The 15,055-nt window shown below is 39.8% G+C and overlaps 1 protein-coding gene across 1 annotated transcript in view; it reads left to right on the forward strand.

Moving 5' to 3' along the window:
• The window catches only part of LOC126470187 (maternal effect protein staufen-like), a 202,927-nt gene that overhangs the window by 151,433 nt on the left and 36,439 nt on the right, over positions 1 to 15,055 (forward strand). The window contains exons 8-9 of the mRNA XM_050097847.1: positions 5,986 to 6,144; positions 11,699 to 11,783. Coding sequence (XP_049953804.1) covers positions 5,986 to 6,144; positions 11,699 to 11,783 — 244 coding nt within the window. The remainder of the gene's footprint in view (positions 1 to 5,985; positions 6,145 to 11,698; positions 11,784 to 15,055) is intronic.

Raw genomic sequence — 15,055 nt, forward strand, 5'->3', positions numbered from 1 at the left:
CAATCATTGGAAGCAGTCAGTTCCATTAGATATCTAGGTGTATGTATACAGATTGATTTGAAGAGGAACAACCACATAAAATTCATCACGGGTAAAGCAGATGCAACATAGAGACTCATTGGAAGAATCCTCATGAAATGTAGTCCATCAAAGTAACTTATAACACACTTGTTCGACTAATACTTGAATATTGCTTATCAGTATGTGTTCCATTCCAGATAGGATTGATAGAGGAAATAGATAAGGTCCGAAGAAGAGCAGTCTTTTTCATTGCAGTTTCATTTATTAAGCACAAAAGTATCTGGGATATGTTCAGCCAAATCCAGTGACAAACACAGTAAGAGAAATACTCTGCATCATGGCGTGGTCTATTGTTCAAGTTCCAAGAGTGTCAATTCCTAGAAGAATCTACTAATATATTGCTTCTTCCTACATATGAGGGGGGGACCCAAAAAAACCAGAATTTCTTTCTAGAAAGCGTATACTTTATTGTTTCCAAATACAATCTTAATCTCCTTTAAAGTACTCTCCATTAGCATTAATACACTTGTCCAAACATTCATTCTAGTGTTCGAAGTATCTTTTAAGTTCGTCCTCTTTGATATCTGCTAGCATTTTCATGACATTGCATTTTACATCCGTAAAATGCTTCCCTCTCAAGTCTCTTTTCATCCTCGGGAATACGAAGAAGTCCGAGGGCGCTAAATCCGGCAAACAGGGCACGTAGGTCAAGGTAGTCATCTTCGTTGAGGCCAAAAACTGGTGAACGCTGAGAGCTGTGTGCGTGGAAGCATTGTTGTGATGCAGGAACCACACACCAGAATCCCACAAAGCCAGATGCTTTCGCGACAAACTTCTGCGAAGAGGTTTCATAACCTCCAAATAGAATTGTTGGTTTACCGTCTGGTTTTGAGGGACAAATTCAGAGTGTACGATCCCTTTGATGTAAGAAACAGATCAACATCATTCTCACATTCGATTTCACTTGTCGAGCTTTTTTTGGTCGAGGTTAGCCAGGTGACTTCTATTGTGAAGACTGTTGCTTACTTTCTGGATCGTACCCATAACACCATGACTCATCACCTGTAATGATTTTGTTGAAAAAATGTGGATCATCTTTGAACGCGTCCTTCATTTCGAGACAGGCTTCATCGCGACGATCCCTTTGATCTCTGGTAAGAAGCTTTGGCACGAATTTTGCAGCCACTCTTCACATCCCCAAATCGATGGTCAAGATGCACTGAATTGAGCTCCAGGACAATCTGGATAAGTTCTCGAGTTGGTCAATTGTCCTGTGTCGATCTTCACTGATGAGATCACAGATTTTGTCGATGTTGTCTTCGCTTCGAGCAGTTGAAGGTTGACCAGAACGGGGCTGATCTTCAACCTTCATTTCTCCCTTTTTAAACCGAGAAAACCATTCATACACTTGCATTTTACTAAGAGCATGGTCTTTGTAGGCTGTCTGAATCATCGCAACAGTTTCTGCTGCATTCTTGCCGAGCAAGAAACAAAATTACACTGCCGCATGTTGTTCGTAAGAACTAGGCATTTCAGCATGTCAAGTCTGCACTGTAGGCACACTCAAAGAACTGCCAAAGAAACCACACTTCTCACTGTTGGGTGATGGCTCGTGGCAGAATGACTCGGCAGAGCTCCTACTACAACCCTCTGATGGCACAACCTGCTACTATAGGTACACAGTGAGCAGCATTACGATTCCAGTTACTTTTGGGTCCCCCCCTTGTATATCTCAATAAAAGATCATGAAGATAAAATTAAAGATATTTGAGCCCTCACAGTAGATTATCAGCAAATGTTCTTCTCACGGCCCATACCTGACTGGAACAGGGAAAGGGGGAAATCACAGTTGGATACAAAGTACCCTCAGCAACACACCAAAAAGTGGTTTGCAAAGGGTAGCTGTACACCTAGATGTAGATGTGAGACACGTTTATGTACAGGGTGTGTAAAAAATTTCAATACTTGTCTCAGAACACAAAATTTATTGAATACTTTCATATATCAGACTAAAATTCTTCAAAATAGGTGCCTTTAGAATCCACACTTCACTGCCAATGAAATTTTCACTTCTGGTAAGCTCCCTGGAATTCCTTAACTGGAATGCTGTGCAAAACCCTCATTGAAGCCTTTTCAACCGCTGTGATGCTGTCAAAATCACTTCCCTTTCAGATCTCTCTTCATCTGGAGGAACAAAAAGAAGTCACTGGGGGCGAGGTCGAAGCTATAGGGAGGCTGTGGCGGCATTGCCACGTTGAACCAGGTCAAAACTTCAGTGACAGTGTAGCAGGTATGAACAGTTTCATTGTCATGGTGGAGCACCCAGTCATCTTCCTTCTCCGGGCGGACTTGATGCTTCAAACGGCAGACCACTCCAGTTTAATACTGGCCATTGATAGTCTCTCTGGTAGGGCACAAACTATCATTCCTTTTGCTTCAAAGAAACAATGGGCATGCTATTCACATGTGACTTGCTCATGTGGGCTTTCTTTGGCTTTGGTGATGTGGAAGTGTACCACTACAAGATTTGCCTCTTTAACTGTGGTTCATATCCAAAAACCCAGGATTCATCACCAATAACCTCTTTGTCCAAAAAAAAAAAAAAAAAAAAAAAAAAAAAAAAAAAAAAAAAAAAAAAAATCAGGTTCAGTTTTGTAAACATTCAAGCATTTCCTGTGAAACAGCCAGGCGCCGCTCCTTATGTTCATCCGAGAGCATTTTAGGGACAAGTTCCACATTCACGTTTATTATCATTAGATCTTCTGTCACTCACTGAAACACAGTTTGGTGATTCAAACCCACTTCATCTGCAATCATTCGATGCCGAGAAGTCGGTCACTGTTTAAAACTTAATACACTTCGGCCAGATTTTCGTGAGCTCTGTTCGTTGTAGGTGTTCCAGATCAGTCATCATCCTCCAAGTCTTCACGGTCATCTTTGAACATCTTGTTGTTGTTGTTGTGGTCTTCAGTCCTGAGACTGGTTTGATGCAGCTCTCCGTGCTAATCTATCCTGTGCAAGCTCCTTCATCTCCCAGTACCTACTGCAACCTACATCCTTCTGAATCTGCTTAGTGTATTCATCTCTTGGTCTCCCTCTACGATTTTTACCCTCCACACTGCCCTCCAGTACCAAATTGGTGATCCCTTGATGCCTCAGAACATGTCCTACCAACCAATCCCTTCTTCTAGTCAAGTTGTGCCACAAACTTCTCTTCTCCCCAATCCTATTCAATACCTCCTCATTAGTTACATGCTCTACCCACCTAATCTTCAACATTCTATTGTAGCACCACATTTCGAAAGCTTCTATTCTCTTCTTGTCTAAACTATTTATCGTCCACGTTTCACATCCATACATGGCTACACTCCATACAAACACTTTCAGAAACGACTTGCTGACACTTAAATCTATACTCGATGTTAACAAATTTCTCTTCTCCAGAAACGCTTTCCTTGCCATTGCCAGTCTACATTTTATATCCTCTCTACTTCGACCATCATCAGTTATTTTGCTCTCCAAATAGCAAAACTCTTTTACTACTTTAAGTGTCTTATTTCCTAATCTAATTCCCTCAGCATCACCCGACTTAATTCAACTACATTCCATTATCCTAGTTTTGCTTTTGTTGATGTTCATCTTATATCCTCCTTTCAAGACGCTGTCCATTCCGTTCAACTGCTCTTCCAAGTCCTTTGCTGTCTCTGACAGAATTACAATGTCATCGGCGAACCTCAAAGTTTTTATTTCTTCTCCCTGGATTTTAATACCTACTCCAAATTTTTCTTTTGTTTCCATTACTGCTTGCTAAATATACAGATTGAATAACATCAGGGAGAGGCTACAACCCTGTCTCACTCCCTTCCCAACCGCTGCTTCCCTTTCATGCCCCTCGACTCTTATAACTGCCATCTGGTTTCTGTACAAATTGTAAATAGGCTTTCGCTCCCTGTATTTTACCCCTGCCACCTTTAGAGTTTGAAAGAGAGTATTCCAGTCAACACTGTCAAAAGCTTTCTCTAAGTCTACAAATGCTAGAAACATCGGTTTGCTTTTCCTTAATCTTTCTTCTAAGATAAGTCGTAAGGTCAGTATTGCCTCACGTATTCCAACATTTCTACGGAATCCAAACTGTTCTTCCCCCAGGTCGGCTTCTACCAGTTTTTCTATTCATCTGCAGATAATTCGCATTAGTATTTTGCAGCTGTGACTTATTAAACTGATAGTTCGGTAATTTTCACATCTGTCAACACCTGCTTTCTTTGGGATTGGAATTATTATATTCTTCTTTAAGTCTGAGGGTATTTCGCCTGTCTCGTACATCTTGCTCACCAGATGGTAGAGTTTTGTCAGGACTGGCTCTCCCAAGGCCGTCAGTAGTTCTAATGGAATGTTGTCTACTCCCGGGGCCTTGTTTCGACTCAGGTCTTTCAGTGCTCTGTCAAACTCTTCACGCAGTATCTTATCTCTCATTTCATTTTCATCTACATCCTCTTTTATGTCCATAATATTGTTCTCAAGTACATCGCCCTTGTATAGACCCTCTGTATACTCCTTCCACCTTTCTGCTTTCCCCTCTTTGCTTAGAACTGTGTTTCCATCTGAGCTCTTGATATTCATACAAGTGGCTCTCTTTTCTCCAAAGGTCTCTTTAATTTTCCTGTAGGCTGTATCTATCTTACCCCTAGTGAGATAAGCCTCTACATCCTTACATTTGTCCTCTAGCAATGCCTGCTTAGCCATTTTGCACTTCCTGTCGATCTCATTTTTGAGACGTTTGTATTCCTTTTTGCCTGTTTCATTTACTGCATTTTTATATTTTCTCCTTTCATCAATTAAATTGTCAATTTTTCCCTTATGCTGTCCCTGAAACTCTGTACAACCTCTGGTTTAGTCAGTTTATCCAGGTCCCATCTCCTTAAATTCCCACCTTCTTGCAATTTCTTCAGTTTTAATCTACAGTTCATAACCAATAGATTGTGGTCAGAGTCCACATCTGCCCTTGGAAATGTCCTACAATTTAAAACCTGGTTCCTAAATCTCTGTCTTACCATTATATAATCTATCTGATACCTTTTAGTATCTCCAGGATTCTTCCATGTATACAACCTTCTTTTATGATTCTTGAACCAAGTGTTAGCTATGATTAAGTTATGCTCTGTGCAAAATTCTACCAGACGGCTTCCTCTTTCATTTTGTAGCCCCAATCCATATTCACCTACTATGTTTCCTTCTCTCCCTTTTCCTACTGTCGAATTCCAGTCACCTATGACTATTAAATTTTCGTCTCCCTTCACTACCTGAATAATTTCTTTTATTGCATCATACATTACTTCAATTTCTTCGTCATTTGCAGAGCTAGTTGGCATATAAACTTCCTTGTGCCACATGAAAACCATGGCACATGACTTGGTGTATTCTTTATAGGCCTCTTGGATCATTTTCAATGTCTCCCTACTGGTATTGTTCAGTTTTACACAAAATTTGATTGAACACCACTGCTCCAAGAGGAGGGGCATTTTGGACCCTCCGATTTCTCAATGATGTTTCGAAACAGACACTCCCTGCATTCGCGATGTTTTCACTCCAACATTTTGCTGACAAATGCCGATGCTTGGCTTTATTAGCCAACACCCCCCATCACCTGCCGCATTTGGTGAGACTGGCCTGCGCGCACACCACTAGTCAGGAAGAAATCAGTCGTGAAATTTTATTTACATACCCTGTATTGACTATTGATTTTTCTACACCAGGTCATTGCATGTTTAATGATAAGAGTTTAATATATGCCAACAGAATAGTCTAGCTGCCCTTCTGCTCAAATTTTGCTGCAGCCACGCAAGATCGTATCTTTGGCATGAACTCTGTGCAAATAATAATGGCAGATATATTATTTTTATAGGACTAGTCCCTGTTAAATAGTTTCCAATTGTATCATAGATATTATTTTTAAATTTTTCACAGTTGTCAAAGAGAGCAGCAGCTGAGAAAATGCTGGAATTAGTGCAATATAATGAGTCATATTCCTTTCTGTCAAACTCAATGAAGAGGAAGTCTAAGAAGAAGCGACGTTCATCTCAAAAGAAGAAAAGAACTCGCAGTATTCTCAATACTTTTGAACAGGTAATATTGTGAAATGTTGCTTCATATCATAGGCTCTTCATATTGTAGTGTAGTTGAGATATAACACACACACACACACACACACACACACACACACACTGAAAAGGAGAACAGCAGCAGATTTTTTGCCCTGACTCTTTCTTCCAGAAGATACCAAATAAAAAATGGAATCAAAAGGAACTAAAATCAAATTAACTGCATTTCATCAACAATATTATGAAAAGGATAGATTGCTGCTCACCATAAAGATGATCCAATGAGTTGCAGGCAGGCACAACGAAGAGGCTGTTACACATTATAGCTGTTAGCCCAAGCCTTCTTCAGCAAAGAAAGCACATACGTTCACACATCATGCACACCTACCATTGGCAGCTCCAGCCAGAATGCCTGGAAAAGTCTCGAAGAGGCCTTTATCCTGCTGTGGATGTTATGTGGATGATAATGGTGATGATAAGATACAAGTATAATAAAGCTCATGCACTGCAAGCCAGTCATGCTATAGTTAGGACGGAAATACCATCTGCCAAATTTTATTAATAGTTTGCAGGCCTACAAAGGTGGTAATGTGGCATCTTTGAATGCTTTGCCTATGCAGTGCATTCTTTCCTTCCAGTTATGTATGTGAAAAAATTATGATCACTGTTGTATAGTTACTAAGTCCAAATTCATACACAAATATAAACAAAACACTAATCTATATTTGCATGTTAATTGACTAAGTATTTGTTCTGGGATTTACCGTGTGTGACTCAGTGTTGACACACACTAATGAGGCAAAAGTTACTACCACCTTCTGAATAATGTGTTGTTTCATATTTGGAATGCAATACAGCAGTGATTTGCTTCTTACAGATTTTACGAATCCTTGGAAAACTTTCAGAGGTATAGGGCACCAGACACTTATCTACAGGTCATGCAATTCCCGTAAATAATAGGGTGGTGTTTTATGGGTATAGAGCTGGTGCCCAATAGCTTTCCAGATTTATTCCATGAGATCCAGACGAGGCAAATTTGCTGGTCACTATATCAGCAAGGTTGCTCTTAAATCCACTGTAAAATGACACTTGCCTGGTGATATGGATAGTTACTCTATTGGAATATTCTGTTGCTGTCAGAGGAGACATCAAGGAAGAAGGGGTGCAGGTAGTCTGCAATAATATTCACTTAGCCCACAATTGTAATGGTGTCTTTGGCTACTACTACAGATCTGATGGAATCAGAATACTGTATCCCCTGTAGTATAATACTGTTACCCAGCGGACTGCATCTGTGGTGCAGTGCATGTTTTGAACAGCCGTTTGCCTGGATGATGACATATCTAGACATGACCATCAGTCTAGGGTAACAAGAAACATTATTCATCTGCTCAGGCGACATATTTCCATTGATCTTTGGCCCAGCGACAAACAAGGCACACTTGTAGGACAACCAGGCAGCTTGGTGGTCATGGAGCATTTTTTTGGAAATGGAACCCTCGAAAAATTTCAACCAAATAAAAATGTTGGCATAACTTCAAAATAAAAATGTTGGCATAACATCAAAATTCTGGGACTTCATCTTAAAAGAATCAGTTGAACAATTTTAGTCATGACTCAGTGTACCACCCTAGTAAATCCTAGAATCTGGTGTTTGATCTGTTGATGAAACAGCAGAGACCTGTACCAGAATGGAAAAAAGGAATAAATCGAAAAATAAGAAGATAACTAGATTGACAGAGCAGCTGTGGGGATACTGGCCAGAATGACAATAAGCTGAGGATTATAATTGGGTGCGAACAAAATTGGAACATCTTGCATGCAGAAGAAGTTAGGGGTAGGCACTCAAAGGTATAGAAGGAGTTGCTCTGTCCTCCAGGCATGTTGGATGACAACTCTGCCTGTTGTCAAAATGTTGTGCACAGTGGGCATGATGATCCAGTTTTTCGCTTGAAAACTTTCCACCATAATATAGACTGGGAAGAACTGAAGAACCACAAGAAAATAATTGTCCAGTCGTTATTTTTCTAGTAGGTTTAAGAGGTGGTATGTAATATTATTCCTTATGAAGACAAGTCTCTAGTGCTGTGTTTGTTGTTTACTTTCTGATTTAAGAGAATCATAAAATGTAAAATAATTAAATTTCTGTTTTTTTTTTTTCCCCAAAATTAAAAAGAATGTGTAGTGGGGCCTCTCCATCATATACATCACAGATAAAGTTAATAGGTAATGCATTGGAGTAATGTTTTCTTTTATGTCTACTGTTACAAAGGTAACTGCTGGTGTATGTCTCTAGCTCATCGAAAGTTTTAGGCAGAGGGGGTACTTATACATGTATTGTGAATGTTGACAAAGAGAAATTACATTCCATGAGATTGTTGGAAAAATTTATCTCCCATGGCACCAATTGCGTACATTACAAAGGTAAACATTGAATGCATTGTAGGCCTCCAGTCCATCATAACTTTTAAGTGAGGCAGCCACACCAAATCTGTTATGAAGAAATCGGTTAGGAGAAAAAGATTGCTGGTGCTGAAGACTTCAATATTAAGTTCCACCTTGCTCAGTCCAACCTTGAAGAACTGAACAACCTTGTTTCCCAAACATTTGGTCTCTACCAAATATTGATGCATTATCATCCTGTAAACAAAACCATTTTTCTACAGCCATGGGAAAAAATCAGTCCTTCCACATCAGAAGGTGAGAATTTTTAATGTCTGTTCTACATACAAAAAATAGTGTTTACTGTTCTATCTTGAGCTATGCAGACTTAGTGAAGTTCAGGAGAATCTCATTTATCTTCCATAATGGTGTGGGGCTGTTGAAACATGGAGATAACATTTAGTTTATAAACTTAGTAGAAGAAGGGAACATTACTTTGAGACTGAAAGCAAAGTGCAAATTATTAACATCTTATTTTCCCTCTGTGCTTAATTAAATCAGGGTGTATACGACCCTGGGCAACCAGGAGATCCGGGAAAAACCCGGGAATATTTTCATCCGGGAGAAACCGGGAAAAACTCGGGAATTGTTTAGAATTCCGGAAATTTTTCATTGTTTTAGTTTTCAAGTAAATTTTTGTGATTTTGACAGGTAAGAACCAATACTCTAACAATGGATATTACTGTATCCCGCTACTGCAGAATAATACTGCAGCAACAAAACATGAATGAGAGGGGGGGGAAACGAAAATAAAACTTAAGTTGCAAAGCAAAATGCGCCGTATACAACAAAACAGTGCTCATACAAGCGACTGCCAACAGCAAAGTGTGTCAAAGGCTTTAGGAAGACTATGCAGTGCTTCATAACACCAAATTGCCTCCGATGAATGTGACTTGACAACTGTTTAAATTAGATTTATTTGAGCAGTTGCGGGCGGGCTCTTGTGCAGGCGCAGTTGAGTCGCGTATGAGTAGTACCATCTCCCGCCTCTGGTTACAGAAGTGTGGCTGGGCGCCACTACTTAATATTGCCCCAGTTCGGAAATTACTAAATTTTGGGCTGTGGTGGGGAGGTGGGTCATCTCCGCGTGACCTGTGTTTACGTACAGTGATTTTGTTCTTTCCTCTTCTTTTATTGCTCTCACATTAAATGATACCAAACGGATTTTTGTGGCTGAGAGCTATCAAATGAATTAAAATACGTTCCCGTAATTATGGAAGGCTAAAATATGTTATTAGTTTTAGATTTTGTTTCCACCTTTCTGACAGTCAAACATTTATCGCCTTACAGAACAATGAAGCTATTTTTGCCAGTTTGCTAAAGAGACTTGGCTTTTATTAATCTTTTCTGTAGGGGCAGTCAAATTATTTGAAACAAAGTGTTTAATTTCACACTATTGGCTAGTTTCAACTGTTTGCCACATTTCAAGTGTATGTATAGCATTATGCCATAATAAAGAACCAAACATGAGATAATACAGTATTGGTACTCCAAGAAAATTGACATACAAATGTGCATTTTAAGCTGAATTGTGCGTTTTAGTATGGTTCACGAAATTTCGATGCTCTTGAAGTATCCTCTGATTTCTTGTTTCTTTTATGTCATAATGTAAGGTCTTTCAATGTTTTACACACACGAAGATATGGACTTCCTGCATTACCGTATCTGCGCAAGCGTGGTGACGCTTGTTATATGGCGCTCTCTTGCAACTGCTGAAACAAACCTATTTCTAACAGGTCGCGGGGAAACATTGCGAATGATGGTTTGAAAAGCATTACATTCAAAGCAGATTTACTTTCACATAAGATGAGCTATGTGCGAGAATGTACGATGGATTTCTTAAATTACAAAGTGTTTGACTCTCATTTAAAAGTCGACTCTTTGAGTATGACCATTTAGAAGAATTTAGAGTCCAGAAGATCAGACATTTACGTCGTCGTTAAAAATTTTACTGGCACATTTGTGTGTTGTATCTTAAAGTATAACAAGCGCAAAAAGGATCAACATTATATGTGGAAGCTTAGCTTCTCTTCCAGCTTATTAATCTTCAAAACCAATATTATATGTGAATGCTATGTATATCAATTTAAACCATTAACTTTTCTTATTTATGTGTTCGCACTACTTAAGAGTGATCTTGCTATTGGCTGACTACATCACGTGTCCTACGCTTTCATCAGCTGGCGAGATCACGTGCATGAGCTATGACTGGCTTACAAAAGCACATTGCAATTTCGATTTCAATGCTTTGGAAAGTGACATGCAGTGTTTGGTGGAATTCGAATTTATACCTTCGTAATACGAAAATATGCCGCCTATATGTTGCTGCACATCAAAGGTCTTTCAAACCGTGTTTTTCCCCCTAAGTTTGGTTTTCTAAAGTGCCGGGAAATTCTAATCCGGTATATAAAACCACAAACATTCAAAGGATTGATGAGTTTTACAGTGCCGAATAAGAGTATAGTGTCACTTAAGACAGAAAAAGTGTATTTTCACCTGGGAGAAAGTGTATTTTTAACCGGGAAATCCAGGGAAAATCCGGGATTTTTTTTCCCCCCCTTGTTCACGTATATACACCCTGTAAGTGCATACGGTAGTTAACCACGCACAGTTTCAGTTGTATAACTCCCATACTAAAGGAGGACCTGCAGGGTTGTGTAACAAATGAAGTAGTACATTATGAGACTGACAGCCTGTAAAGCATGAACCACAGATCATGACTTGTATCAATAATTATGGAAATTCTTCCCAGATTATTTTATGCATATTAAATGAAAAGAGCTATTTTATGAAAGAAAGGGTCATCATCATTCATCGAATACTACTCTGTCACTGCTTGTGGTTCTAATGGATTCACACTTGTATACCAGAGAGGGCAAAAACCATTTGTGCCGCTGACTCATCACATTGAATAATATTGTTGATCAAGACTTGTACACTTTAATCATTCTTCGAAGGAAATGATACTCGACTGTTGCTTCTTCTTGAATTCCAATGTGATTAGTCATTTTGTAAACAGATGAATGCCTTAGAAACAAGCTGTAGATTGTTTACAAGAACTAGAGGATATTCTTAGTAAGTGTTCAGAAATGATTGTTGTGATGTACTTTCATATTAAAGATTATTTTCTTTCCTAGATGAATCCCAGTTTTCGGACAGATGAAACAATTGCAGCAGTAATGAATTCAGAGTTTTGGGATGTTTCCAGTGACAACAACAAAGGTTTGTATGTAGAAAAGTTTAACTTCACGTACAACAATGTTTAAAACCATAAAAACACCTACTTGGTGTTTGCTGCACATGGAACAGTCGCACAAAATGATAAATGTCTAGGAGAAGAAATTTAAATGTGGCACAGTTTCCCTCACTTCCCCCACCTCACACTCACAGTGGGAAGGCCTCAGACACAGCCAACTGATTCGGCTCAAATTTGGCAGGTCGCTTGTGTACAACCTAAAACGAAGGGCTCTAAGATATTTTGGGTCAACGCCTCCGCAATTTTGAGAAAATCACCCCTAAAGGTTATGACTAGCAATCAACTTAAAATTAAAGGGCTTGATAGATAATTGTAAATAGAGCATTTTTCATCACCAAGTATAGGGTCCGCAAATGCAAACTTTTCCAGAAATCGAGGAAGAAACTTTTACAACTGCCGCTTCTGTACCCACATGGTAAATGCTTTTCACCGACAGCGCTGATAGCGCAATGGCCAAGGTAACTGGCTGGGAATAGGAGAACCCGGTTTGGAATCTTGAAGAAACCCAGCGGATGTTATTCTTTTCATTTGTATTTTTCCATATTTCAATTGATATGGATAGAAGGGTTAATAAGATGACTAAATCAATAAGGAATGATAATAATAAGGTAAGCAAACGCTGTGAGTTAGTAAATTATTAAACTTTTAAACTTTGTCACATGAAAACAATTCCTAGTAAGAATGTTGCGAATTCCTCATGAGGGATCACAGATAGCCAACCTCATGATGCTTATTTACAGTGAGGCATGGGACAGAATGCACGCGGGGAGAGTTATGTTGTCCTGGTTGCCTCTTCGTCATATCATAGTTGTGAACCTGGAAGAGTGTAGGTGTCCAGCACGAGCCTTATAGAAGTCAGTCGGAAAGAGTTGTTTCGTGTCATTAGGCTGCCGTGAACCTCGTGGATACATGTAGCGATTTTTCATTTGTAATGCGCCAAATGAAATACATTTTGTGAATGAATACAGTGTTCTTCTGTAAGTAACATATGACGAGTACTGCATGTAGTTTGTAGTAATTAGCTCGTCTGTTTATGCCATAGTAACTAGTTGTTTTTTGTGTCATATCTTTCAGGTGCATGATCTGAATAATGGGGGATGTACACCCTTTGACTAGCACTGTAATATATAGTTGGGAGCCTGTCACAGACGATGGCAAGCGGGAAGTTACCAACAATGTGTTTTGGTTTGTAAAAGTGTTACAAGACAGATGCATTATCAATACACTACCACAAGCAGGCAGTTCTGTTTCTCGGCGTTCCAGATCGATAGGAGCGGCTATTGTCGAGCAATTTTTGCAGCTGACAAACGAAATGACTTTTGTTGATACTGAAAGTACTATACCATGAAGACGAAGCAGAAGGTGATTCAGTGGAAGATATCCCAACTAGTGAATCGCAAAATGGTCGTAACACTTTGGAAATCTCCACATAACTGGGAATATGTGCTTCATCTGTTCCCGATGAGTATTGTGAACTGGTTACTAAACGATTGAACTACGGCACTGTACCCCTTGAAGTAAAAGTAAAGGCGGTAGCACTAGCCAGGAATCATCCAAATTGGAACTTACAAACACTGCAAACGATTGGAGCAACAACAGCCCTGAAAGGGAAGAAGGACTTGAAATTGTGGGAAAGTGATATTGTTGAAGGAGGTACAAGATACGACAAATACCAGGTGATAAATAAGTGGACATACGACCGATTTGTCAAATCTCATTGTTGTAATGAGAATGTAACAACGAGAATACTTCAGGACTGGGCTGCTGTGCAGCGCTTCAGTATACGGCCAACAAAGATTTTACATTTGCTGCATCATTATCTTGGGCAAGAAATTTCAAATCAGAGTATAAAATTCATCAACAGCACATCACTAAATACGAGGGGGGACCCAAAAGTAACCGGAATCATAATGCTGCACATCGTGTACCTGTAGTAGCAGGTTGCGCCACGAGAGGGTTGTAGTTGGAGCTCTGCTGAGTCATTCTGCCACGTGGCGTCACCCAACAGTGAGAAGTGTGGTTTCTTTGGCAGTTCTTTGAGTGTGCCTACAGTGCAAACTTGACACGAGGAAATGGCTAGTTCTTACGAACAACGTGCGGCAGTAAAGTTTTGTTTCTTGCTCGGCAAGAATGCAGTAGAAACTGTTGCGATGATTCAGGCAGCCTACAAAGACTATGCTCTTAGTAAAATGGAAGTGTACGAATGGTTTTCTCGGTTTAAAAAGGGAGAAATGGTGGTTGAAAATCAGCCCCGTTCTGGTCAACCTTCTACTGCTCGAAGCGAAGAGAACATCGACAAAATCTGTGATCTCATCAGTGAAGATTGACGCAGGACAATTGACCAACTCGAGAACTTGTCTGGGTTGTCCTGGAGTTCAAGTCAGTGCATCTTGACCATCGATTTGGGGATGTGAAGAGTGGCAGCTTCTTACCAGAGACCAAAGGGATTGTCGCATTGAAGCCTGTCTTGAAATGAAGGACGCGTTCAAAGATGATCCACATTTTTTCAACAAAATCATTACAGGTGATGAGTCATGGTGCTATGGGTATGATCCAGAAAGTAAACAACAGTCGTCACAATGGAAGTCACCTGGCTCACCTCGAGCAAAAAAAGCTCGACAAGTGAAATCGAATGTGAGAGGTTATGAAATGTCTTCGCAGAAGTTTGTCGCGAAAACATCCGGCTTTGTGGGATTCTGGTGTGTGGTTCCTGCATCACAACAACGCTCCCGCGCACATGGCTCTCAGCGTTCACCAGTTTTTGGTCTCAATGAAGATGACGACCTTGACCCACGCGCCCTGTTTGCCGGATTTAGCACCTTCGGACTTCTTCGTATTCCCGAGGATGAAAAGAGACTTGAGAGGGAAGCATTTTGCAGATGTGGAAGACGTAAAATGCAATATCATGAAAATGCTAGCAGGTGTCAAAGAGGACGAACTTAAAAGGTGCTTCGAACACTGGGATGAATGTTTGGACAAGTGTATTAATGCTAATGGAGAGTACTTTGATGGAGACTAAGGCTCTATTTGAAAACAATAAAGTATATGCTTTCTAGAAATAAATCCCGGTTATTTTTGGGTCCTCTCTCATACATCTCTCATAAGGAGGTACAAAATATAGAAGATATACAGAAAGTGGTGGTTCTTTTCATCACGCAAACGGTGTCACTTATGACTGGTTTTAATCATGATTACGTGACAACACCGATCAAACAGGATGCGAGTATCGGCTGAACAT

This window comes from Schistocerca serialis, chromosome 1 (genome assembly GCF_023864345.2).
Source record: "Schistocerca serialis cubense isolate TAMUIC-IGC-003099 chromosome 1, iqSchSeri2.2, whole genome shotgun sequence".
NCBI lineage: Eukaryota > Metazoa > Arthropoda > Insecta > Orthoptera > Acrididae > Schistocerca > Schistocerca serialis.